The sequence below is a fragment of the Vombatus ursinus genome, unplaced genomic scaffold (assembly GCF_900497805.2).
Source record: "Vombatus ursinus unplaced genomic scaffold, bare-nosed wombat genome assembly UNPS02014768.1, whole genome shotgun sequence".
Taxonomy (NCBI): domain Eukaryota; kingdom Metazoa; phylum Chordata; class Mammalia; order Diprotodontia; family Vombatidae; genus Vombatus; species Vombatus ursinus.
Genome location: NW_020954546.1, coordinates 4836080 through 4863701, shown reverse-complemented (window position 1 = coordinate 4863701; position 27622 = coordinate 4836080). Strand labels below are relative to the sequence as shown.

Below are 27622 nucleotides of genomic sequence, written 5' to 3'. Positions count from 1 at the left end.
AGGTATAAGGAAAGGCTTTTCCTTATTTGGAACCCGAAGTTACAAGAAATAAGCATAGACGTGTATGTATGTATATATATATATTTGTGTGTGTGTGTGTGTGTGTGTGTGTGTGTGTGTGTGTGTTCCATGGGGAAAAACAATTAACAATAATCCCTTAGAAAGAGATGAACAGGACTTTGCTAGCAACCCTTTATCATTGTTAAAGGGTGTTTGAGGGGACGTGGGGCTTTTAGGAGCCCAGCCATCCTTATCTAGGTTCAAGTCACTGAGGTTCTATCTCCTTTCTAGCTAGGAAGGGGGTGGAGTGGCATCAGCTGTTTGGGTGCGTGAAAGAAATCTGCTCTCCAGAACTGTTTTGACAGCTTAGAAGAAAATATTGTGTAGAAAGAATCTGTTCTCCTACAATTTCATCATAAATGGACATTAATGGTCTTTCTTTCCTTTTCTTTCTTCCACAGTATTATTTCCAATACAGCCATCTCCTCTAAACTTTGAACATGTGGGCTGGGCCTACAACCCAAGAAGTGGAGTCTTTGGGGTGGGGGAGGAAACTCTGTGAGCTTTGAGATCAGTCTTTGTCCCTTGCTCAGGGAGTGACCCTAATTATGCTGGGAAAAGCAGCTGAGAATTTTTTGTTCTAGACAGCCCCCATGGTATGTGCCAGATTTTGTTACTGTTGCACATAGTGTCAGCTGATAATTGAAAAGGGGTAGAAACTTGGAGATAACATGGCAGATTTCCTTTAAGAGGAAGCCAAGGGAAAAGGAAAAAAAAAACAAATAATGTCATAGTGGCAATAAATAATAAAAGGCAAGCAGGATTGGAGATTATTTTAATTATTTCTCTTCTCATTGGGAAACTGAGTAACAGAGCATTGGACAGCTAGACTAAACACCTGGATCTCTAAACCCCTGATCAGTGATGTAACTCAATTTAATTTATCTATAAAATAGGAATGACCATATATATATATATATGTATATACATATTATCAAACTACACAAGGAATGGAGATAGAGGGATGGGTAGGTGAGGAAGACTAATTGACTTGAAAGCTTACTGAGATTTTTAGAGAATGGAAGCCAAGTAACCTTCCAACATTATTTCCCCAGGTTATGTCCAGGATAGAAAATTTTACTCTGTCAGACAAGCCCCAAGGCTTTTGTCTAATGACAGGTCATTATCGTTATTAAAGAATAATGTATTTGTAAACAACAAATAAAGAGATAAATCATAAATTATATGTTAGGAAGAGGTCAAGGCAAATTGTCCCACCCCTCTGACTATTTCATCATTTCCATCTTCCTACTTTAAGTTCTTAACACAGTATGATATGCCCATAATACTGAAAAAGCTTCATAATTAGTCTCCTTCCCTTTAACATGATTGTACCAATCCTCAGACTAATTTTCATAAAAGAATTGTGATGATTACAGTATTTCTCTACTCAACAATCTGCAATGCCTCCCCATTCCAACTTGGTATTTGGAATCTACTATAGTCTGATCCTTTCTGCCTCATCTCCCACTGGGGCTCCTCAACATAAATGGGCAGCAAAGTGGCTCAGTGGATAGACTGCTTGGGCAAGAATCAGAAAGATCTGAGTTCAAATTTAGCCTCAGACATTTACTAGCTGTGTGACCCTGGGCAAGTCACTTAAACCTCTGTTTGCCTTAATCCACAGGAGAAGGAAATGGCAACCCACTCCAGTATCTTTGCCAAAAAAACCCCCCACAGGCAGTATTGGTGTGCTATGGTCCACGAAGAGTTGGACACGATTGAACAACAAAACCAGGCTGCTCTATTTGCTATTCTATGATAGAAACTGCATTTCCCTGCCTCTGCTCAGCAGGGCTCACCACCCCCATCCCTCACATCTTCACCTTTCAGAATCTTAGCAAATCATCATGAAGCAATGTAAAATGGTTCTCTAAATTGCCTTTTCCAGCTTAAAATGATCCCTCCCTCTTCTGCACTTAATTCCTGTCAAATAAATTCAGCGTCCTATCTCCATGTGTGTGGTTGGGTCTCTGCTTCTTAAACTCCTTAAGTTTTGTAAAAATCTTGAAGACGGCCCCAGGCTTTAAGGCTCTACTTACACAAATGAGCCGGCATTTATTCACACAGCATCTTTCCTCTCTTTTACCTCCCCTAGCTCCACCTCAGGAGAATGGAATCTCTTTAAAATCCGGAGCTGTTTTGGTTTTTATCTTTATAGTCCCCTCCCCCCACCCTAAACCAGTGTTTTACACCTTTCTTGGGTCCAAAGGGTAGGGAGTTTCCAAAGAGGAAGTTTATGCAGATTGGCTTCTGTGCTGCAATTTAGAATGCTGGAGCTAAGTGACTTGTCCAGGAGTCCCCAGCCAGAGTTAGAACCAAAACTTGATAGTCTCAGCTCCAGATCTGGCTCCTTACCCACCGCATCTTACAGTCTTTCACATAGTAAGTACTTAATGAATGCTTATTGAATTTGTTGTATCAGTTTGTCCTACATGTACGACCTTTTTTTGAGCATATATTTGCATTTGGGTCTTATCTTGCTTCCTAGATTTTAAGCTCTTTGATGGCAGAAACTATTTCATGCAACTTTATGCTCCAAATGATGCCTTGCAGAGATGCTCAATAAATATACATTTTAATAATATTTTATTTTTTCCCAATTACATGTAAAAATAATTAAATATTTTTAAGTGGGTAAATCAAGGTTGAGTTTTGAGCTACCTTGCAGATGGCATTCTCTTTTAGAAGAAGGTTGAGAAATCACAATATCATAGATTTAGAACTAGAAAGGACCTCAAAAGCTAGCTCAAGTCCCTCATTTAATTGGCGAGGAAAAGGCTGCCCAGGGAGATGAAGTTACTTGCCAAAAATCACACAGGTAATGCCAAAGGTGGGATTTGAACTGTGTTCTCTGGTTCTAGAGCTGATTGGTATTTCCACTGTACTATATTCAAACTTTAAAAAAAAAAAAATCAGTGTTGGAAGATTTTTTCAATTCTTTACTTTTTTCTTCTTATTCTAGCTTCATTCATTTTAATTGTGCCAATGCACTTCATTTCCCAGCTCTAAGAATTTTCTCTGATTGTCACCCATAGAAAGCTCTCGTTTCTCATCTCAGCTTACTGGCTTCCCAGGCTTCTTTCAAGTCCCGGGTGAAATCCCATCTTCTAATCTAAAGGAAGCCTTTCCCAACCCTCAATTTCATCACCTTCTCTCTGCTAAGTATATTCTATTTATGCTCTATAATGCTTGCTTCATATACAATTGTTTTGTTTGTTTCCTTCTTTAGATAGTAAACTCCCAGAGGGCAGGGGACTCGCTGACTCTTTTTATAACCCTAGCCTGCCACACACAGTAGGCAGTTAATAAATGTATATTGGTTGCTTGAAAAGCTGAGACTGTCTCTACCGTCTTTCCCCCAAGCAGTTTGCAATTTGTATTTATCCATTTTCCCAACTCTTTCAGATTTTGACCTCTATAAGGGGCTGGTCCCCTTCTATTTTAAAAGTGTCAAAGTGGTGGTGGTTTGTAGACTGAATACTTGAGGAACAGGTGATAGTGACTCAATATTGGCTCAGTTTTTCCGTAGAGGTTCTGGCCAAAGGGTAAAGGGTGGGGTTTCTTATGGCTTGTCTTTCGTACACATTAAGTGTTAATTAAAGTGCCACATATTGTATAATATGTGCACCACGTAAGTTATATATCTATATAGTGAGGATTTTGAGGATATTATATACTCAATTATATACATGTTTATATTTATAATTGGCCATTAATCTAAGAGTTTCCTCTTTTCTAGTCTGAGTTAATTCTACAGTGTCCCACGCTTAAAAAAAAAAAAAAAGAAAGAAAAACAAACAACACTTTGTCTTTCTAACCAGTGGTCTTATCTTCCTGGGAGAAACCTGCCTCAGGACCAGACCTCACCTTAAAATCAAATGCAGAGCTTTCCTCCGGTCACCACGTGGGGCAGAGCCCAAGGCTGATGGCCCTAATTGTTGTATCAAGCTTCCCCTGGAATGCAGAGGCTTTGTTTTGGTCCCAGCCTTGAGAAGGGAAGGACTTTACTCTTCTAGTTACTTGGACACACCTTACTCACCTGAGAGGAAAGCTGGGGGGTTGGGAGGGAGTCCGATTGTTTCAGTGAATTCTTGGTTTCTGAGCTGGCATTTCCTATATTCCTCTTCGGGCTCCCTAGACCCGAGATTAAGACGTTTCCACCTGGGAGCTGTTTGTTTCATTTCTGTTTTTTTATTCCCAGTGCCTGCCTAATCCAATACCTGGCCCACTGTAGGTGCTTAATACATGCTTGTTGATTATTGATTGATTTATTTGCTCAACATTTTTTAGATCTAGGAAAACATGCTGTTTAACAGCAGCATTTTTCAACAAGTATTTATCCCCCCTGCCCCAAATCTCTCCAGAGTGAGATATCCTTCTCTCTTCATGGGGCATCAATCAAATGAGTTAAAATATTTAAAGTGCTTTGCATTTAAAGCGCTATATAAATGCTAGCTATTATTGTTGTTGGGATCATTCAGAGCCTTTCTTGGACTCTTGGGGGGAAAAGGATGATTTTGAAGTAGGCCAGTAAATTGCTCCTGACACAGCGGTGGCCTCGCCCTCCCCTCCCCCCAGCAGTTATTGTTTCTATTATGCCGTACTCCATGTAAACTCGTTCTTCCACGTTTCCTTTTCTTCTCTATGGAATCAAAGCAACCTTATCCAAAGCAGGTTTAGTAGGGAAACGAGCTTTGTAGGGGCTAGGACCCTTCTATTGGCCCTTCCCTGAGGAAAGAGCTTTTTATTGTCCTATGCTTCATTTCTTGTCTCAGCTAGGCTTAGATGGCTGGTTTGAGGTTAAGAAAAAGGAAAAGCTGAGGAGGAGTAGGTAAAAATTTTCTGCATGAGGTGAGAAGGAAGTATTTGGGTTTTCATAAAGGACATTTTAGAAGAGTTGGGGTTTTTTTTAATTTGTTTTTTGGGTTTGTTTGGGGCTTTTATTCGGTATTGTTTTTTTTAGCTAAGGTGAACCGAAGTCAGAGGAGGGAAGAAATTCTACTAGGGATTAATGCAGAATTTCCTAGCTGGGATAAACGAGGATCTGCGGCTCATGGTGAAACCTTTTTTCCCCCTAGAGTTGAGAGGATGCTCTAACCTGCAGGTTCATCTGGCTAAGGGAAAGGGGGAGGAGGTGGGGGAGCGGCATACTGGAAGCTTTCAGCTACTCCCCCAAAATGGCCTCCTAGTAACTAGCCTCGCCCCCCCCTTTTCCAACCGTCTCTTACCACGTGACTCCACCACCACCACCACCACCACTACCACCTCCTCCTCCTCCTTCTCCTTCTCCTTCTCGACCCTCATACCAGACCCCGGGTATCATTCCAGGTCTACTGCAGGCCCGCCTAGTGTGGGGCTCACGGGCCAATCCTAGGAAGCGTAGGGCGGGGCGGGGCGGTGGTGGGCCAATGGAGGCGGGGGAAGGGGCGGAGTTCGGCGGAGGGGAGTAACAGGTTGGAGAGGTAGGGGAGGGGGTTGGAGGGAGGAAGAAGGGGGAGGGTGGTGGAGCCGCGCGTGCCATCCTGCAGCCCAGCCCAACCCGAGTGGGAGCGCTCAGCCTGACGATCGGAGCCAGGCCGGGCCAGGCCAGGGGTGAGTGACCAGGGTAGAGCCCAGAAGAGGGCAGCTCCGGGAATTTGATCCCATCCCCGCGGCGGACAGTCAGGTGCGGAGGAAGGCAGGTGGGGGAGGGCTGGGCAAGGGCAGGAGCAGGTGCGCTGGCGACGTTATTCTCTGGGGCTAGGGTTCCGAGCTGGATCCGGGGGAAAAGTAAGTAATCGGAGGGCTTTTCCTAACAAGATTCCCCCTGCGCCAGGTGACCGGGGCAGGACCTTGGGCAGGTGCCAGGTGAGGGCGCCGGAGGGGAAGGATATGCCTCTGGCATGGAGGAGTCTTTTAGGACTAGATTTCTCTTGACTTTGGGAGCAGGTGGAGAATCTCTGGGGCTTAAAACGAGGACTGGAAGTTAGGAAAGTGGAGAGGAACTGAGGGCAGCTTCGTCTCGCTGCAGTCCTGCTCCCACCCTTCAGGCAGAACTGGCCACTGCCTTTCCCCTGGATGTGGCTGCTGGTTCTTCCCTCTTTCCGGTGAGATGGCTCGGTCATTTCCCCCTCTCCTGGCCACTCAGAAATACATACCATCTACACAGCTGCAAATAAGGGACCCTGAGACATCAAACAAGGCAGTGATCACCTCTTTATCTCCTGTCCCCGTATGGGGGTAAAGCCTTTTGAGTTTCTGTCCAAGTTTCCTCATCTGTAAAATAAGGATGATTGGACTAGACGGTCTCTACGAGCTCTTCCAGCTGACAATGATTCTGTGATTCTTTCTGCCAGAAGGGATGTCGTCAAGGTCACTGGTGGAATAGGAAGGCAACTTAGGGTCCTGTTGAAGGATGGGGGGACGGGAAACCATATCTTGTCATCCACCGCCATACTAAAGTCTCTGGTCTTGCCCCTTTCTAATCTTATTCTCTCTTTACTCTCTTACCCGTCTGGCCGAGGTGGATGCCTCAATTTTGTTTTCCAGCCAAATGTAGCTTTCCCTCCCATCTCTTCGAGGTATACCATGAGAAGAGCCTAGATAATTACAGATCATAGAATTAGTTCTAGAAGGGACATTTGAAATCATCTGCTCCAGGGATTCTTAACATAGGGCCTGGGAACTTAAAAAAAATTATAACTATTTTAATATTAATTGATTTCTTTTGTAATTCTATGTATTTTCTCCTATACATTAAAAAACATTCTTTCTGAGAAGCAGTCCATAGGTTTCACTAGATTGCTGAAAAACCAGACATGACACAAAAAAAGGTTAAGAAACCACTGATCCAGTCCTATCCTTTCCTTTTACAGATGATGAAACTGAGACCCACAGAGGTAAATGGACTTTCTCAGAGCCACGCTAGTAGTATGGCAGAACCAGAATTTGACTCTAGATCCAGGGTTGTTTCTTTTGGGGGAGTTTCCCCTGGGGAAAGGTGTCAGGGTGAGCACCTATTAGATGGCTTCTGAGGTCTCTAGATTTATGATCTTATGACAGAGGTTGGGGATTTTTCCCCCTTCCTTAGTGTCCTCTTTGTTTCTGGATTCATCTGCTGGGTAAAGCCCTTGGTATTAGGGGACCGATTGGCTACCCAGGGATTTGTAGGTAGTATTTAGAATCTCCTGTTTTCTGAGATCCCTGGCCCCAGGCATCAGTACTTATCCAACTGTGCTTCTGGCTGGATAGATTACACACTGATAAAGTGAAAAACATTTGGGAGTTTTATAATCATAAACTGTGAGGATAGGAGAAACCAAGTCTTCTAAGTCTGAAGTATCTTCACTGAGCTGCTGAAGAGTTCCAAGTTTAGCTTTAATGGAGTGATGAGCAAGAGAACACAGATTTGGCTTCAGCTTAGTCTCTTGGATGCCTTGCCTCAGGAAAGTTGCTTTAATTTGAAAGTAATTAGGAGCCGCTATTTTGGAGTCAAGCTGCCAACACTCCAGCCTCTTCTATTTCCCCACGGATATTGGTGATGTCCATGGTCCAGAGAAATACTGGCAGATGAGAGTCATTAACCCAGGTCAGGTAGTTTTAGTTTATGCCTTCCTTCTCTGTGTTTTCTGCACTTCCTTACAATGTCCTTGACTTTATGGAGGCATCATGGTCTGGAGGGAAAAAAATAACTCAAGATAACCCGGATTCTGAGTCAGGTGACCCGGCTTTGAATCTCGTCTTTGCTACTCAGTATCTGTATGATCTTGGGCAAATCATTCTGTGTCCCAAGGCCTTAGTTTCCTCATCTTTAAAATAAGAATCACTGGACTAGATTGAATTTTCAATTGGAAGAGCCCTTAGAGATCTTCTAGTGCAGAGGTAGGGAACCTTTGGCCTTGAGGCCTTCAGGTTCCCCACCTTAGTTCTAGTCGCTAGTGACTAGGTGACCTCTAAGAGCTCTTCCAACTGAAAAGTCGATGATTCTGTGATTGTTTCTGCCAGTGGGAATATTGTCCAGGTCACTCGTGGAGTAGGAAGGCAACTTTGGGCCTCATTAAGGGATAGGCAGAAAGGGGACAATATCTCATCTTCTACCGTCGTACTAAATTCTCTGTTCTTGCCCCTTTCCAGCCTTATTCTCTCTATTTCCTGTGTTATTTGTGGGCTGGACAGAGCTGTTGCCCAGGGTCCTTGCCCCTTTACTCTTTCCATTGTATGGACTTTCTCTGTTTTTGCTTTCCTAGCTGCCTATGTGTTCCCCGTGTCCCTCCCCCTTTATCTTGTTTTCCAAACCAGTCCATCAAGTTTGCAGGGGCCCAGTTCCTTGTTGTGGTGTTGTTTTTGTTTTTTTTTTCTTCTTACCTAGTGGCCGAGCAATTCTAGCCTGGCTCTCCAATTTCAGCATTTTCTCATTGGACTGTCACAGGCCCCTCACATTTTATGAAGTTTTGGCACTTGACCTAAATGTGGGGAATCTTCATGTCCCCATGGCTTCTTGTGTCCTGAGGGTGAGCAGAAAGGTCAGAATCACCTAACTATCATTCTTTGACATCTAAGTCTATCTGTAAGGGCCCAGAACCTGCTCCCTGTGGGTCCTAGCTTCACCTCTTAACTCCCATGTAAACCAGGCCTTCCTGCCAAGAGTCCAGGGACACTGTCACTCCCTGGGTGCTGGACTCCTGCCATTGGTCTGTTGTGAAGGAACTGGGGCAGGGCAAGCTAATGAGTAACTATAGAAGAGGCATTCTAAAGCAGCTTTCATTATTCTCCTTCCTCGTAAGCAGGAATAGCACAAGTGAGATTGACTTTTAGACTTGTCCCTGGAGAGTATGTAGCTGGTGAGGAAAGACCTCTCCTCTTCGTAAGGTCTAGGCAAGGGAAGGTCTTATGGGTAGGATCTGGGATAGAGAGGCTTCTGGACTCTGTGTCGTGGGTCGCTGCTGCGCAGTTTACCTGTCGCTAGGGGATTGCACAAGGCTCCAGAGTCTGCCCTCGTCTCTAGTGACTCTGCCCTCATGTCTGTGTAACTGTAGGCGTGTAGGTTTCAGGTTTTCCACCTTGAATCATTTAAAGCTCTTCTTTCTGACCTGCTCTGAACTATCCCTCCAACCCTTCCATCCACTTACTGATACTCAGATGGCCACACGCCATAAGATGGGATGGTTGAAATAGAGGGGATGGGCTTGTTATTACCTCCCAGCAGGTTAGGTGGTCTTGGGTAAGGTGCTGACCACCCTTTCTTGCCCAGGCCAAGAATGGTAACTGATCTGAATCTGGATGATCAGTAGCTGCCTCTGGAATGCAAAGTAGCCTTATTAATAAGTCAAGTGATTTTTGAGGCCTAGAAGCATAGGCATCGTTTCCTTCAACTAGATCCTAAGACATGAATGAGAGGGACAAGGAGATAGACCAAGCTCGGAAATGACCATTACATCTTGACATGTTCAAAACCCTCCCCAAACCCTTCCCTCTTTCTAACTTTCCTATTACTGTTGAGGGCACCACCTAGGCTCACAGCCTAGCTCTCATCTTCAGCTCTTCACTCTCACTCACCCTATATATGTCCAATCTGCCACCAAGTCCTGACTGTTCTGCGTTTGGGTCATCTCTTGTAGACATCCCCTTCTCTTCTCTGACAGTGCACTGCCCTGATGCCAGCCCTCATCACTTCATACATGCACAGTTACAGTAGCCTTCTGATTGCTCTCTCAGCCTCAAGTCCACTCCAGTCAGTCCTCCACTAGCTGCCAAAGTGACCTTCCTAAAAATGCAGAGCTGATCATGTCACCCCCACCTCCATATTCAATAAACTCTAGTGGGTCTCTATTACCTCTAGGATCAAATTCAAAATCTTGTTTGGTTTTCAAAGCCCTTTACAACTAGTCCCCTCTCACCTTTCAGGTCTTCTTACACCTTCCACTATTTCCTTCCACTTACTCTCTGATCTGGCAACATCTTGTTGTTCTCTGAACATGACCCTTCATTTCTGACTCTGCCTTTTTGCTGGCTCTCATCTCATGCCTAGAATGCTCTTACCTCCTCCTCCTAGCTTCCTTCAAGCCATGGCTCAAATCCTACCTTCTGTAGTACACCTTTCCCATCTCTCTCATTGCTAATGCCTTCCTTCTCTCTGAGATCACTTCCAATTTATGCTTTCCATATCTTTTATGGACATTTATTGTTGTTGAGTCGTTTCAATTATATCTGACTCTTCGTGACCCCATTTGGGGTTTCCTTGGCAAAAATACTAGAGTGGTTTGCCATTTCCTTCACTAAGTCATTTTACAGATGAGGAAACTGAGGCAAACAGGGTTAAGTGACTTACCTAAGGTCACACAGCTAGTAAGTGTGAGAGGCTGGATTTGAACTCAGTTTTTCCTGACTCCAGGCTAGGTACTCTATCTACAGCGCCTCCTAGCTGCCCTTATTTATATACATAGTTTTTTGCATGTTGTCTCCTCTATTAGGGCATAAACTCCTTTAGGTCACGCACTATGTTTTTGCCTTCCTTTGTATTCCCAGCAAGTCGCATACCTAGTAAGCATCGGTACATAGTAAGCACTTCATAAATGTTTCTCGACTTTACTTGACTTGAAAGTTACTGTGAGTGGTACCTCAGGGTTTCTGTTGGTTACTTACTTCAATCTGGCCTTGGGATCCCCAGAAGGACAGACTATTGTCTCTTCTCTGCCCAGTCCCCAGCTGTGTGTGTGTGTGTGTGTGTGTGTGGTCAAGATGAGATTTTGGCGCAGTGATGGTGCTCAGGTTTGGCAAGCTGAATTAATAAATTGGGGTATTCAGTTTGATCACCTTTGTTTTCCTTTCAAATTTTACCCCTTCATTTTCTCTCAGCTTTGTTTCTTGTTTCACTGCTCATTCCCAGTGTAGGAGAGGATAAAAGCAATGCCATGTATTTCTCAGTTTCCTACATGGCCACTGGGAAAAGAAGACCCTCACACTAAGTTCAGCATCTCTAATCATCACACACACACACACACACACACACACACACACACACACACACACACACGTGTATGTGCATGCAGAGACACTGTTCTTTGGTTGGCTAGTCCAAGTAATTAGATTGGTTAGTAAGGGAATAAATAAATGATGTTCTCTAGTTTTACCCTCAGTTTGAGTTTGCCGGTCAAACCCAAGCTTGTTAGACTAGCTAGCAGAAATGTAAGGAGACTCCCATTTTACCATTTTCAGGATTGTAGTTATTCCTACCTTAACTCCTCCTCTCTGGAGCTGAACTCCCCCCTCACTTTCTCTGACCGAGCTTTGACCCCACCCTATTCTGAAGGCTGTTAACATGAGTGTGGTAGGGGGTAGTGCCAAGTCTCCCCAGAGTCAAGTTCCAAGGTAGGAGTGTTTAATGGGTGTTTGTTTTTGCATTTGGGTCTGGCATATTAATGCCTCTCCCCCAGCTTGGTCCTGGTCCATCGTGGAGATTAACATGGGAGCTGGACAAGCTGGATATTTTTGTATGCCTAGAAGAGAACCTCCCTTCCTTCTCCTCCTCCCTGAGGCTCCCTGTGCCAGCACATACCAGGAATGTTCCTCTTATTGCCTCTTACTTAAAGCAAAGAAGGGATCACTCTCAGTCCCAGGGAGTGGAAAGGAGACATCTTAATTCTGAACCAGGAGTTGTTTGCCTGCTATTGGCCTCAACATTATAGTCTCTCTTGTACTGGGGTTATTGTATATAGCATGGCACATTTGTGTATGTTGTGTCTTTCCCATTGGCTCTTGGAAGGACCTGCTTGGAGAGGCAGCCTTGGTGTATCTCAAGAAGTCTGAGGAGACCGCCATTCTGATCCTGCTTCGGAAACTTGCTTGTTATGTAACCACGGGCTGGTCACCCAACTTTCCAAACCTTCGTTTGTAAAATGGAGGTGATAATTCCTTTAGTGCCTCTCTCATAGGCTTGTCATGAGTGTGTATAGAGTACTTTGTAAAACTTGAAAGTGCTCTTTAAAATGTTAGCCCTTATTAGCACAGTTCTTTGCACGTTATATGTTCAATAAGTAGACGTTGATTGAATGAATTCCTCTATATATGAAGATAGTCCTAGGAGATCGATAGCCAGGGATGCCAAACAGGGGGCTGGCCAGCTCTCAGGGGAGAGGGCCTTCATCTAAGATCAGAATACTTTGGGAAAGAGGGAATCCGTAAAACTCTAACATGTACCAAGTAAGACCCAAGTTTTCTGCTGCTTTTCCTTCTCTGATTCAGTGGCTAGACCAGAAGTAGATAGGTGGCATACCTCCCCTAGGAGAGAGGAATAGGGACTGGACCCATGATTTCATTGGTAAAAGGAACTTTTTCGTAACATCCAGTCTTAGAGAGTCGTTTGGAGGTTAAGTGACTTTGCGTAGCCAAAATGTGTTCTGGCATATGTGACACTTCACCCTGAGTCTTCCTTGCTTTTTCTATTCATTACACCATACCGCTCACCCATAACTCAGATATTGGAGGAAAATGAGACTTTAGAGCTAAAGTAACTCAAATTGGATGGGGCTCCATTTTCATTCCGCTGACTTAGGTCAAATCTGAGGGACAGGAACTGGATGATTTTTTTTCCCTTTCTCTCTTCCACAGGATCCCCTCATGTACATGGAGCGGGCAACAGCCATAGCAGAGCCCCGGGCACCAGTGGACCACGGTGTGCAAATCCGATTCATCACAGAGTCAGCTGATAGCGCACAGACAGCCCCTTTCCGCCGGGGTGGCCGTCGCCCAGCCAAGGACTCTAGAGCTAGTTCTTATGGTGTAGCGGTGCGGGTGCAAGGCATTGCCGGGCAGCCCTTTGTGGTGCTCAACAGTGGGGATAAGGGTGGTGATTCCTTTGGGGTACAGATCAAGGGCAGTGGCAGTAGAGGAGCCCCTGATTCACTGAGCTCAGACTCAGAGCTTCCCGAGAATCCATATGGCTCACCTCGGAGATTTGTTGGTTCCTATTCCCAGGGCAGTACCTCTGATGAGGAGGCTGGGATTGAGCAAAAGAGCAAGCTTCAGCGTTCCCGTTCCCATGCCTCCCTGTTGGATTCTGCTCCTGGGGGCCCAGGTGTCCTGACTGGGAGCCTGTTAGAATTAACCCCTCCACATGGGGATGCCATTGACACAGCACCTCTCTCCTCGGTGGATTCACTCATTAGCAAGTTTGACAGCCAAAGGTCCCAAGCAAGGGGCCGTACTGGCTACCGTACACGACTGTCCCCAGAACATCGCAAACGGAGTCAGAGCTTAGATAGTCGCCCACCTCGAGATACCACAGAGGAACGGGACCGGGGAAGGGAACGAGAGCGGGAGCGGGACCGCGACATCAGCAACTCCTCCTCCTCTAATTTGAAGCAGACCAATATGATGGGTGGTCTAAATCAGGTTCAGGCCCCATCAAATGTCATCAGTCGATCTCGACAGACCCAGGAATGGGTGTTGCAGAGCTTTGAGGAGCCACGGGGGAGGGCACGGGACCCTTCTCTAATGCAGGTGAGGTTCCCCAGCCTATCACCACCCAACCCTTATATTCCCTCAGGCTCCTGCCATTAAGCCAGAATACTATGGGTAACCTTATCTAAAATTGTTGTTAGGAACAGTGATTCTCAGTTTCTGGTTCTTAAAACTTTTATACTACCATAGGTCCTTCTGGAAACATAGGAAACATTCCAATTACTCTCTCCATTTTCCCTGACTCCTACTCCACCTATACCCCTGGCTCCTTCCTTCTGACTCCCATCCCTGCTCCATCACTGAGAACATTCTATTTTGTGTGTGTGTATTCCATAATTTTTATTTTATTTTCCTGGATTCTTCTTCAACTGTTAGCTTCCAATCATTCTTCTGAGTCAGACTCATTCTCTTGCTTATCATCTCTCCATCACTCCAACCTTCACCTTAAGGTTCAAAGTCCCAGCTTCTCAAAGTCCCAAACTCTTTGAGCCCCTTCAATAGTACGGGTTCTGGAAGCAAAAGGAATCAATCAATCAAGAAGTATTTATTACAAACTCACTAAGTGCCAGGCACTGGGGATGCCGATATGAATATGAGACAATCCCCTTTACTGAGAGCATTCTTAGTGAGCCTTTAGAAGACAGAGCAGTCTGTCCACAGCAGAGAATTGAGATATTTTACCTGTCACTAAATAGTTTACTTTGGGTTAGGAAATAACATAGCAAGCAAGCATAGCTTGTCCAGACATTCCTGTTCAAGTCTCTTCCTCAAATTCCCAGTAGCAATCCCCCATTGATCTACCTCTAAGCTGGCTTATCTGCTTTCCATCCCTGTTTGGCAGGGCCCCCACCCTCCTCATCCCTGTCACTGCCACCTCGTAGCTGTCCTAGCCTAACTTGTATCTCTTCTTCCATAACTCCAGTCTTGCTGTTTGGTCCTTTACAGTTCAAGTCAACCCCAGACCTTTTGAGGGACCAGCAGGAGGCCACAACCCCTGGCAGTGCTGAACATGCTAAAGCTACCATCTATAATATCCTACGAGAGGGGTCAGTAAGTTTGAGACTGGTAGAAGGTTGCCAAAGGGATAGTGAAGACTAGAGTCCTGGGGCAGATGGGAGGGAGGCAGTCTCTCTCTCTCTCTCTCTCTCTCTCTCTCTCTCTCTCTCTCTCTTTCTCTCTCTTTCTCTCTTTCTCTCTCCCTCCCTCTCCTTCCTTCTCTCCTTCTCTCTCTCTCCCCCTCCCCCTCTCCCTTCTCCTCTCCTTCCCTCCTTCTCTCACTCTCTCTCTCTCTCCCCTTCCCCCTCTCCCTTTCCCTTCCTCCCTCCCTATCCCTCTCTCATGCTTTCTCTTTCTCTCTTTCCCTCCCTCTCCCTCTTATGCTCCTTTTCCCTCTCTCTCTCTTTCTCCCTCTCTCTCTCTCCCCCCCTCCTTCTTTCTCCTTCTCTCCCTCTCCCCCCTTTTTCCCCCCATCATTGGTTTCCACTCATTTTTGGTCTTTACCACTCCTTCCTTTCAGCCCCTTACTTTGTACCTTCCTCTCCTACAGGAGTTCAGAAAGTGAAACATCTGTAAAGAGGAAGGTCAGCCTGGTGTTGGAACAGATGCAGGCCCTAGCGGTGAGTGGGTACCTTGGGGTAAAGTGCCATAGGGTTTGAAGCCAACTAGGGAGCCACACTCAGGGTTATCTGTCCTCCCTGCCCCTAGCAGGTAACCCCTTCCAATATCTCACAAGCCATGGCAGTACATCGTGGGCTGGTTCAGAAGGTGGATGAACTGCAGCAAAAGCTGGATGAGGAGGTAAAGGTGTGTAACCAGGCCATGAATGGTAATAGCTAACATTCATATAGCGCTTTAAGGTTTGTAAAGCACTTTGCAGTATGTCCTGTTTCATTTGCTCCTCATAAAAAGGTAGATACTGTTATTATCCCCTCCAATGTAGGGTGTTATCCGCTGTTAGGATCCCCATTTTACAGTTGAGGAACCTGAGGCAGACAGGTAAAGCGATTTACCCAGGATCCCATGGTTAGTGTTTGATTGAGGTTTCAAACTCAGGTCTTCCTGACTCTATGTCCAGTGCTTTGCGCACTATGGTGCCACCTAGCTCCACTGGAGAGAAATAATTTGGGAAGGGGAGAAGGAAAGAAAAATGAGGAAGCAGAAATGATTGAAGCCTAGGCAGAAGAGGAGAAAGGGTTTAAATCCCAGCAAGTCTCTAGTCCTTTGAAATGCTAACAAGCCAAGAAATGAGGAAGGAATCATGGCAGCTGATCCTATTTCCACCCCATCTCCCTGGAGGGTCCCCCTCCATCCCCTGTTTTCTCTTCCTCTTCCAGAAACGGCAGAAGCTGGAGGTCTCTCGTGAGCCATCCCGGATGGGGCTGGAACGGCAACTGGAGGAGAAGGTGGAGGAGTGTCTGCGACTGCAGGAGAAACTGGAAAGGAAGAAGGCAGAGATGCAGCGTAGCACCCAGGAGTGAGTAGGCCCTGGGGAAGGTGTGAGGGTGGCTGAGGCGTCAAGCCAGGAGACAGCAGCTCTTCTGGCCTGATGCCTGGGGAGCCAGCCAGTGGAGACTGGCTTCTTCAAAGGCTTGAAGACCCAGGGATCGTCTAGAAGGGGGACCGAAGCTTAACATTGCCCTGTCTGCCTGCCTTTGCTGCTAGGCTCCAGGACATGAAGCTCCTGCTGGATCAGGGTGAGAGGTTACGGCACGGGCTTGAGGACCAGCTGAGAGGGGTGCAAGACAGGCTGAAGCAGGGACAGAACCCTGAGGCTGCAAAGGAGGCGCTGTTGAAGGTAGAAGGGATAAGAGATGGCTCCCTAGCACCTATCTCCAGGGCTGGTCCAAACAGGGTTCACCCGGATCTTTCTTTTTCCTCTCTGCCACTTGTGAGGAGGGACTGGGATCTAGAGAGTACCTAGGACTTGGCTCCAGGCAGAGACCAATTAATGGGCCTCCAAAAGGTTGGTGCTTAGGGCAGCTAGGTGGCGCAGTGGATAGAGCACCGGCCCTGAAGTCAGGAGGATCTGAGTTCAAATCTGGCCTCAGACCAAACACTTGACAGGTACTAGCTGTGTGACCTTGGGCAAGTCACTTAACCCCAACTGCCTCACAAAAAAAAACAAACAAAAGGTTGGTGCCACTTTCTCTGCAAGCCTCAGAGGGGGAGGGACTTGGAGAATGGTTCTTAACCTCTATTTCCTCTTATACTAACTAAAAAGTGATGTGGAAATGGTGAAATTCAGTCCTTGACTCCTAAGAACAGCCCCTTGTCTGATTCCTCTCAGGACCTGCTAGAGACCAGGGAGTTACTAGAGGAAGTACTGGAGGGGAAACAGAGGCAGGAGGAACAGCTCCGGCAGCGGGAGCGGGAACTTACGGCTCTGAAGGGGGTGCTGAAAGAGGAGGTGTCCTCTCGGGACCAGGAGGTGGAACGTGTCCGGCAGCAGTGCCAGCAGGACATAGAGCAGCTGCGCCAGAACATGAAGGATGTCTCCCAAGTAAGTGGGTTGGTGGGAGGGAGAAAGGGGTTTTTGGATTTTGGTATTCAGAGTCATAGTATCCCATATGGAGAACTCTGGGAGAGAAAAGAGCCAGGAGAGAAACCCAGGTGTCACTAGAGTCCATGGCCTTGTCACTTATGAATAAATCAACAAAATTACATAATCCTAAAGAATGAGTGGGTCAAAGAAAAAAGTCATAGAAACAGTCGACAATTTTATTAAAGAGAATGACCACAATGAGAAAATATATCAAAATTTATGGCATTCAGCCAAAGCAGCCAAAGGGGAAATTTTATATCTCCAAGTGCTTACATCAGTAAAATAGAGAAAGAGCAGACCAACGAATTGGACATGTAACTAAAAAAAAAAAAACTAGAAAAAGAAAAAAATAAAAATCTCCAATGAAACACCAAATTAGAAATCCTGAAAATCAAAGGGGAGATAAATAAAATTGAAAGTAAGAAAACCACTGAAATAACAACTAAAAACTAGGAGCTGGTTTTATGAGGGAAAAAAAGACAATAAACCATTGGTTAATTTGATTTTTAAAAAAAATCAACACTATTAATGGGATGTGCTATTGCCAGGCCTCCATGATGTAAAGGAAGAGAGGTGATATTGCCCAGCCCTTGCTTTCCCTGATCTCCCAACCTAATAAGGCACACATGTGGCAACCACTTTCACGAGAGAATGTTAAATGGGGGAAGCTTCCTGGAGAAGCCAAGTTTTAAACAGAATTTGGAAGGAATGGGACATGATTTGATGGAGAGGACATTGTTTTGAAGGCCTGGTGCTACAGCAGAGAGGGCCAAGATGGAAAGGACTTAGATGCCGTCCTACCTGCCTCCATCCCCTAGCATAGCTTCCTTGGGATTCAGGCTTATTGACCTCTCTTTATATCTTCTACCAGGATCAGGCCACCCTGGAGGTGGAAAGGCAGAAAGTGTCAGCCCGAATTCGGGGCCTAGAGAGGGAACTCAAAGAGAGCACTGAGGAGACCGGCCACTGGCAAGACATGTTCCAGAAAAACAAAGAAGAGCTTCGTGGGACCAAGCAAGAGTGAGTTATGCCCCTGACTCCAACTTGCCTGATTGTCATTTCCTACCTGTGTTCCAGAAATAAAATCTCCATTGTCTCTTCCCATCCAGGGGACTTGGTGGCCCCAGGTTCCATGGGAAGGCTTTTGGGATGCTAATAGGAAGGAGAGGGAGCCTTTGTCTCTCTCAGGTAGGAGAGCCAAGGCACCTCCATTTCCATTCTGTTTCCTCCATCTGAATGCAGGTTGTTACAGCTTCGGCTAGAGAAGGAGGACATGGAGGAAGAACTCAGGGAGCAAATCGGGGCTCTGCAGAAGGACCTAGAGCACGCCCGAGCCAGTGCTAAGGATGATCGTCAGGTCGAGAACCTCAAGAAGGTACCAGGCAGGAATGGGAGCATAAGAGAGCAGAGATATGTCACAGGGTGATAAGCCCATAGGATGTTTACTCATTCTGGCAACTAACTGACCTCAGGTTTTCACTACTGTGTGGGTGAAGGCTTTTCTCCATCTCTCCCGATCTAATCTCTCCGACCTTCTTTTTTCCATTGCATGGAAATTCATGCATGCATTCTGCATGAATCCTTGAATCCAACTGAACTTGTCTTTTTACTCTGTCACTTTTTTTTTTTGGTCCAACCCTATGATTTTACTCATGTAGGGACTATTAATTCAGATCTGCGATTCACAGAATTGCCTGAGACGCTAAGATTTTAAGTGACTTATCCAGCGTCAGACATCCAGTATGTGTTAGTAGCAGGATCTGAACCCAAGTCTCCAATGTCAGGAGCTTCCTAACTCTAAGCCATCTCTAGTCACTGCACCAAGCTCTCTCGTCAGTTACATATCCTATGCAAATTCTTCCTGCCTAGCATCCCCTCCTTCCGGTTTTCCATCTAGCCAATTCTGCCCCTCTCCCAAGACCCAGCCTGAGTGTCGCTTCTTCCATGAAGCCTTCCCCAGGAGTTTTTTCATTCTTTGAAATGGAACTTACAGATGATATTATTCTACTCAGCATATGATAATCTGTAGCCATTTATTACCAGATTATTAGAGAACAGGAATCTGTGCCTTCTTCTCTATCCCTTGTGGTATTTAGCATAGTGCAGGTCACATCAACCAATCAACAAATATTTGTCAAGTTCTGGTAACTATGCCAGATGGTCTGGAGGCAGTGACGAAACAGAAACGTTTCCTGTTTTCAGGGAGCTTCTATTCTATTGGTGGAGAGTCACCAAATAAATACTTGTTGGTTAATTGACAGTAACAGGGAATTTGGTATTGCAGCACTAGCCAGGGGCCATGTTTCTCTGATCTCTTAAGAATCTACCTAGGTGGGTTACAGAACTCCTCCATTAGCACAGTGGTACAGCCTCGAGACTCCCGGCCCTCAGAGAACTGGGGTATGTGAATCAGGGATCTTTCCAGGCCCCTGCTCCTCAACATCTCATACCCTTCTCCCCCCAGGAACTGCAGCGGGCCCAGGAGGAACTGCAGGACTTGCGAGATCTTCAAAGTCAAGAAGCTGCTGCGAGGAATCGGGCTCGGGACCTGGAACAGGAGCTGGCAGCCCTCAGAGAAGAGGCTGAGCGGGGAAAGGGGGCTGAGCAGCAGCAGCTACAGCTGCATAAGACCCTGCAGCAGCTTCAGCAGGACTATGAAGAGACTGCCAAGGCAAGCAAAGTGGAAGGGGGGCTATAGGAGAGGGGCCATGGGATCTGGAAGACCCACCGAGTCAGGAGGAGAGTCACACGCTTACGCGCGTATATTCCTGAGACTCAGGGGTGCTTGGGAGCATGGTTTAGCCAGCCAGGGTGGATCGGAAGCCTCTGGCCTCGGTATCTCTTTGTGTTGGGTTGGGGCACAGTCTGAGCTGCCTCCGTGCTTCCCCAGGCCAAAGCAGCAGCTGAAGCAGAGGCAGCCATGATGGGGCAGCGGCGGGTAGCAGTGGAGTCGACGCTCCTTGAAACCCAAGAGGAAAACGATGAGTTCCGACGGCGGATCTTGGGCCTGGAACAGCAGCTGAAGGAAGCCCGGAGCTTGGCGGAAGGCGGAGAGGCTCTTGAGTCGAGGCTTCGGGACAAGGTGCAGCGGCTGGAGGTCAGTCAGTGCTGCTCAACCATTAGCTTTTCCCCCTGCCCCTTCTATTCCCCCTTGAGCCTCAACTCTCCTCACACATTAGGTAACTCTGTTTATGGCCTCCTTATGGCTCGTCAGATTTTTCTCCCTCAAAAGCCTCTGTTTTGAGGCTTTTGATTTTGCTTTGATTTTGTTATCTGTGCTTTAATGTCTATGTTCCAGCATCTAAACCATTTCTCTTTGCCTCAGTTTACCTCTTTTCCCATCTTGGACTTACTTGTTCTGTTCCTCAACTTCCCTCCTGGTCCTCCCAGGCCCGATTCCATTGAGTACCTGTGTCACACATCTTCCACTCTCTTACCTTCGGACAAGTTAAGATCCAAGCTTTGCTCCTGCCCCACCGATCCTATTTCCCTACCTACCTTAGCCCCATCTCCCCTCCCTGCAGGCAGAGAGACAGCGGCTCGAGAAAGCCCTGAGTATATCTCAGGAAGAGGAGGAATCACTGGCCGTGGCGAAGCGGCTGCTGGAGGGGCGGCTGGAGGAGGCGCAACGAAGTCTGGCACGTTTGGAGCAGGAGCAGCAGATGTTAAACCGAGCCCTGGAAGAGGAGGGAAAGCAACGGGAAGTCCTGCGGCGGAACAAGGCTGAGCTGGAAGAGCAAAAACGGTTGTTGGACAAGACTGTGGAGAAACTGAACAAGGAGGTGAGGGGCCGAGGACAGTTCAAATAATTGGAGTGATAGTCTAGCCCACAGACACATTCATTCTTTGGGCAAGCCCAGGGTGTTTGGGTATTTGGAGACCCCTGACTTCTATCCATCTCTTTGGGTGACACTTTATTCTATCCCTCTGAGCAAAACCATAAAGTAGGGCTTTCTTACCCCTCCTCTTATTTGGGGTGTGGGGTGTGGTGTGGCATCCTGTGGTCTTTTACCTCAGGGCTTTTATAAAAGGTGTTGGCAAATCAGAGCTGAGAAGTCTTAATGTATTATCTTAGGCAGGGGTATTTATTATGAAAAATATTTAACACCCAAATAAATGAATCTCTAATGGCAGATTTGCAGGCTGTTAGGGAACATATTTTTGTGGAGGAGAGTTTCCTTGGTTATCCTTCAAATTAAAGTGTTCTTTTTATCAGGTCCCTTTTGACCATTCTGGCAAATGAGAATGAAGGCCTGCCTTGATGGGGCTTTGAGGCACAGTTCTGGACACAGAGGTTATACTGGGATGCCATGGTGGTGAAGAGGCCTCTAGGGAGAGTCTTAGAAATCAAGTTCCTAAGGAGGCCATTAGGATATTTGTTAAGGAAGGTGGCACTCCAACTTGTGTTCTTTTTCCACCTTTCAGTTGGAGAAAATTGGAGAAGAGTCACAGAGAGCCCTCGGGCAGCTCCAAGCCCAACTGGAAGAATACAAAGAGAAGGCACGTCGAGATGTAGCAGGTGCCCAGCGCCAGGCCAAGGAATGGGCCACTGAGGCGGAGAAGGCAGCTGGAGGGCTGGGCCAACTGCAGGAAGAGGTAGAGTCATGAGGGGATGGGGCAATGAAGATGCTGAGGATTTGTCTCTAACCTGGAAGGGTTGAGTTAACTCCCAAGGATGTAAGGTTTATCCTTCCCTTCTCTTCTGACAGCAATTAATCGTATGTCTGGCAGGGTTTGGAGACTGCTTCTAAATGCCCCTTCCCTCTCTTCCTTTAGGCCCAGCGACTGCGCCAGGCCCTGCAAACGTTGCAGGCTGAGAGAGATACAGCACTGCTAGACAAGGACCTGTTAGTCCAGAGACTACAGGGGCTGGAGCAGGAGACCGAAAGCAAAAAACGTTCCCAGGATGACAAGGCCCGGCAACTCAAGAACCTAGAGGTGAGCCATGCTGCAGGATTCTATGATGACACATTCAACCTCAAATCCCAGTGCTTCTTTGTAATAATAATAACAACAACACGTTTATACAGTGTTATGTTAAGGTTTACTGTTTTCTTCACAACAGTCAGAATCAGTTAGTACATTTTTATTAAGCGCCTACTATGTGCCAGGCACTGGGGATACAAAGAAAGGCATAAGACAGTCCCTGCCTTCAAGGAGCTCAAAGTCTAATCGATTACTATAGCCCTGTGAGGTAGGCAGTACAATATTATTTCCATTTTATGGTGAGGCACTGTGGCTTAGTTGTCAATAGAGCTGGCCTTGGAGCCGTAAGACCTGGGTTTAAGTCCTCCTTCTGACCTATTTGCTCTATGACTGGACATCTCAGTGCTCCAGACAACTGTCTTAATGATATGAGTAACAAAAGCGTTGCTGATCTGCTTTTGGAGAGACACTGATCTTATGAGGGAGTTCCCTACACCGGTGAAATCATGGGTCCAGAACAGAACAAAAAAAGTGGATGAGGGAGTAGAGATTCAGAGAGGCCCCAGTGCTCACTCACAGTTACATAGTTGCCAACTGGTCACGCCAGGCTTCAAATCCAGGCCTTCCTACTAAATTCAGTGGTCATTTTGACCCAAAATATCTGGGGCTTCCTTCCATGAATTCCTCTCTGTCATCCTTGTGACTCAGTTTCAATTTTCCACCATGCCTGATTATTTGGAGCTTTCTTTTCTTTTCTTTCCTTTCTTTTTTTTTTTTTTTTGTTTTGTTTTGGCAAGGCAATTGGGGTTAAGTGACTTGCCCAGGGTCACACAGCTAGTATGTGTCAAGTATCTGGTCTGAGATCGGATTTGAACTCAGGTCCTCCTGATTCCAGGGCCAGTGCTCTATTCACTGCACCACCTAGCTGCCCCTGGAGCTCTCCTGTTACCACATTTTTGCTTGTGAAACCAGACTTGCCCTTGGCTTAACCAGTTTAACTGTTGTCTTGACCTTGACGGTTGTCTTCCTTTTGTATCCTGAGGAATGAACAGAACTCTTTCCCTCCCTTTCCTGTGACCACTTACCTGGCCAGCAGAGGGCACTGTCCCCATGGTACCTGCTGGCAACTGTAAGTTGAGTTTGAAAGAAGAAGGCTTTGGTCCTGGGCTACAGAAAGAGCCTTGGAGAATGTCAGGGAGGGCCTCAACAGTGTCCCACTCTGGCAGAGAGTTAACCCATCATCTCCCTATTAGGAAAAGGTCTCACGCCTAGAGGCAGAGCTAGATGAGGAAAGAAACACGGTGGAGCTGCTGACCGATAGAGTGAACCGTGGGCGGGACCAGGTAATATGTTGCTGCCTCTCTCCCGTTTTCCCTTCTCTGATCCTAAAGTATTGGGCCATGCTTGCTAATCCTCAAAGCCCCTTCCCCCTTGATTTGTTGGCCATGGATGCTTTAGGACCCGACTGTCCACTTGTATCAGTGCTACTCACTCTCCAGGAGGGGGCGATGTTCCTCTTTGGGAGATGAGGTTGATCGTGTGGGGTGGGAAGAGAAGAGAGTGTCTGACTGGGTCTCTGCTTAGACACATTACTCTTCCCTTCTTGGTAGTTTTTCAATCACTTGAGGTTTTTCTAGTCTAGATTTCTTTTGGGAGGTTCCTGCCTCTCATGATCCCAGGGTCACAGCAGAAAAACAGGGTCCTGGGGGTGGTCCCATGACTATGAAAAAGTCCCCTATCACCAATGGAGTTCTCTCCCTTGGGTATCCTTGTTCCCTATCCATCCCCTGTGGAATCTTTCCAACCCCAAATCCAGATTGACCAGCTGAGAGGAGAGCTGCTACAGGAGAGATCCAGCCGGCAAGACCTGGAATGTGACAAGATCTCTCTGGAGAGACAGGTGAGAGGCTTATGGCAGGGGAGGAAGGACAGGTGCTGACAGCCTGTGACACTGGGGACAAGAGAACCTCCCACTTTTCTGAAACACTTTTAAGGTCTTACATAACAACGTCTTCACGGATAGTTCTGGGATTGAGTTCAGTGGCCGAGGGGCAGCAGGAAACACGCCCTGATAGAAGGCTTGGTCTCTTCCTCAGAACAAGGATCTGAAGAGCCGACTGGCCAGCTCAGAGGGTTTCCAGAAGCCCAGCGCCAGCCTCTCTCAGCTGGAATCCCAGAATCAGGAGCTGCAGGATCGACTTCAGACGGAAGAGAGGTAAGTAGATAGAGCAGCTGCCCCGGAGTGGCCTCTGCGGTCTGTGGTGAACTACCAGCCAAAAAGTTGTGAGGTAGCTGGGTGGCCCAGTGGATGAAACACCCGACCTTGAGTCAGCAAGACCTGAGCTTGAATATTGCCTCGAATGCTTATTAGCTGATGTTGTGACCCTGGGTAAATTCACTTAATTCTCCGAGTCTCGGTTCCTTCATCTGTGGAGATATGGGGTTAGTTTCAGTGGCTTCCATCTCTAAAGCTATAATATCTAATACCCCTTAGGCAAGAGGGATATAGATTCTTGCCATCCTACACCCTTCCAGATCCCACGGCTGCGTTTTCCCTGTCTAGTATTAGCTCCCATGACCAAGTGAAGCTGTTATAGGAAGACAGAATAGGGGTGGAGGGGTGCACCACGTAATTCTCTTACTGGTGGTAGCTCTGAGCAATCCCTACCCATCCCTTAGGGAGAAGACACTTCTGCAGACCACGAACCGAAAACTGGAGAGGAGGGTTAAAGAACTTTCCATCCAGATTGATGATGAAAGGCAGCATGTAAATGACCAGAAGGATCAGGTATGGACACAGGATGTAGACAAGGTCAAACGTGTATATAAAGCACATAAATGCATATCCCCTTTCTAAGCAAAGAGGATCTTTCCAGAAGTGGTTGGTGTCCTTTCTAGCAGTATGTTCTCCCAATTTTTCCAGGCCTATCTTATTCTGTGTATTATGAAGGCACCCATGCGTCAGAGTGTGTGTGTGCTTATGGCTGGTAGCCCATAGAGTATGAGCTAAACCACCAGCAGCACATGGAGTATGAGCTATGAGCAGTGGCAATTTTCCGTCCTATTGGAAAAGGCGGAGGGATCCACTTCCGGGTGGCAGATGGTCTTCTAATCCATGGGTTCTCCCTAGCTGAGCCTGCGGGTGAAGGCCCTGAAGCGACAGGTGGATGAGGCAGAAGAAGAAATTGAACGGCTGGATGGTTTGAGGAAGAAGGCCCAGCGTGAGCTGGAAGAGCAGCATGAGGTCAACGAGCAGCTTCAGGCCCGGGTGAAGGCCCTGGAAAAGGATTCCCGGTAGGTTCCACAGGGGAGTGAGAGGTGGGAGAGAGAGATGATGGAGGAGAAGGTGAGGCTGCAGTCAACACCTGGGTTCTTGCTGGCCTTGTAAGGAAGAGCACCCGTAGGCGCCCTGTTGGAGAACTTAGGCCTTGGTTGACTGTACGCATGATAGGTCCACAGTGCCTCTGGCTCCCTGGTTTGGATCTCAGTAATAGAATCATCTCTAGCATCTAGGCGGCACAAGTGGATAGAGCGTCTGGACCTGGGCTCAGGGAAGCTGAGGTCAGCCCCTGCCTCAGACACTTATTAGCTGTGTGTCCCTAAGCAAGTCACTTAGCCTCTGTCTGCCTTAATTGTCACAACTATAAAATGGGGATAATAATAGCACTCACCTCCTAGGATTGTTGTAAGAATCATATGAGATAATATTTGTAAAGTGCCTGGCAAACCTTGAAGTGCTATATATGTTAGCTGTTATTATAATGATCTTACCTGAGGTGAGAGAAGATTTTAAAAGCAAGGTCTTTTCGATTCAACAAGCATTTATTAAGTGCCAAATGTACAAAATACTTTGCTAGGTACTAGGGATATAGAAAGAAAAAAATTAGGGAAAATGGTCTTTTTTCCCCAAGGAGATTACATTCTAGTTGTTGGCTGGGCCAGCTTAGGCAAAAGAATTGGGTTTTGACTGCAATCAAATATTCATCATTTCTCCTGACTAATGGTGTGCTCTCTCTCTCTCTCTCTCCCTCTTTCTCTTTTTAGGCGTAAGGCTACTCGATCAGCAGCCGAGGCATCCCTCAAGCATGATGGCCTGAGCTCAGATGAGGAATTTGACAATATCTATGACCCCTCATCCATTGCATCACTGCTCACTGAGAGCAACCTCCAGACCAGTTCTTGCTAGCCAGCAGTCAGCAAGGAGTCTAGCGGCCAAGTTGCAGAAGGTCCTTCCCTCCTCTAGCCCTCGGCTCCCTTTCCTCTAGTCCACCAAATGACCCTGTTAGAGGTTGGGTCCGAATGGTGCTAAGGGGAATTCCTGAGCGTGGGCCAGAGCAGGGCTGTGGAATGGACTTTCCCTCCCCTCCTCTCCATGTGAACAGAGTTTGATGGGAGTAGGTAGGTGGCAGAGGAGAAGTATTAAGAGATTTAAACCTCTAGAGCTTGTATTTTTTTAGCCTCTTTATCCTAAGGCTCAGGGACATTCCCCATGTGATCCCTTTACCCATCCTTTTCCTGACTGGGTAAGGAGGCTTGGGAGAAGGGAGACACCATGGGCTGTGGACGCGCTGGCGTGGTCCTGCCTGCTTTTCTTTGCACAATCCTCGGGGCCCCTGGGGTACCCCCATACCTCTAGACCCTCCATTTGTCCTTTACCTGCTTTGAGCCAGCAGCTCCAAGGGACCATTTCTCCTTTTCCCAAGAGTCAACCTTCTTACCTTTTTCTCGGTGCCTTAGCTAGGGGAGGAAACGAGGTGGTTCCCCACACACAACCTCCTCATATAGCCATCAGATTTCCCTCTTGGTCCTCATGCTCATCCTTACTCCCCAGGTAGCTGGTTAAGAAAGTAAAACAACGCAAGTTGTCTTTGGTTCCTGGTGAAAGGAGAGCTGAAAAGGGCCTGTGCTAGGGTAACATGGTGCTGTGGGAAGGACTTCTTATGTTCATAGGCTTCCCTTGGCGGCTACGTGGTTATGATTTGGTTGAGACCAGGGAGCTCTGCCAGCTATCTAAATACATTTAAAGATTCACAGATCAAAGGGCCTCTTCAGGTCTAATGGTTCTACTGCAGCCTTCCCACAGATCTATTCCTGGCTTCAACAGGGAATCCAAGGATCCCTCATTTTCTCAGGAGCCTGGTCCTTAATGCTAGCTCCTCTGCCTCAGGCTGGGAATTCTGCCTTGGAATGGAATGGGAGGAGGAAATGAAGACCTCCATCCTGCCTTTGGCTTTTTAGGACAGACCCAGCCCCCATGAATCATCTCCAGGAGCCTGGGGGAGGGAAGCATGACTACACTCACCAATGACTTGTAACTTTGTGATTTTTGTACCTCTGTTCCTTGGGCAAATCAGATATCTCTCTTCCCCTCCAATTTTTTCTTCCTCGATTTTATTTTAAATTAAATACATATCTTTATATTGTGAACCTTGTTACCCCCTCATCTTCCCTGTGTGGTTGCTTTCCTATGAAGTAAGACCCTTTTAACCGCTGGAGTTCACAGCACTACATGATGGGGCAGGGGAGGGGAGGGGGTTGAGCAGCACAAGCTGGGACCTGAGAGAAACCCAGGAGTCCTGGCAGTACAACCTATCCCATTCTCCACTAAATTCGAGGGAAGTGCAAACGGCATGGAGGTTGTGGAGTCTGATAGGG

The 27622-nt window shown here is 46.8% G+C and overlaps 1 protein-coding gene across 6 annotated transcripts; it reads left to right on the top strand.

Annotated features, from left to right (window-relative positions):
- Window positions 1-27394, top strand: LOC114043241 (cingulin-like). 6 transcript variants are annotated; one of them, XM_027862309.1, is made up of 21 exons: window positions 1-62; window positions 12649-13539; window positions 14446-14546; window positions 15047-15116; window positions 15205-15303; window positions 15834-15973; window positions 16162-16294; window positions 16787-16999; window positions 17913-18061; window positions 18284-18416; window positions 19506-19712; window positions 19932-20138; window positions 20566-20823; window positions 21467-21637; window positions 21818-21979; window positions 23221-23310; window positions 23784-23867; window positions 24064-24182; window positions 24647-24755; window positions 25098-25261; window positions 26012-27394. In XM_027862309.1, the coding sequence occupies exons 2-21, from the start codon at window positions 12658-12660 to the stop codon at window positions 26151-26153; spliced, it is 3633 nt and encodes a 1210-aa protein (XP_027718110.1). In that variant the 5' UTR covers window positions 1-62; window positions 12649-12657; the 3' UTR covers window positions 26154-27394. The 6 variants fall into 6 exon arrangements, with proteins under 6 accessions (XP_027718110.1, XP_027718107.1, XP_027718111.1 ...); XM_027862306.1 differs by lacking the exon at window positions 1-62 and adding an exon at window positions 5583-5655; XM_027862310.1 differs by lacking the exon at window positions 1-62 and adding an exon at window positions 5604-5728 and having other exon boundaries at window positions 15208-15303.
- The last annotated feature ends 228 nt before the right edge of the window (window positions 27395-27622 follow it).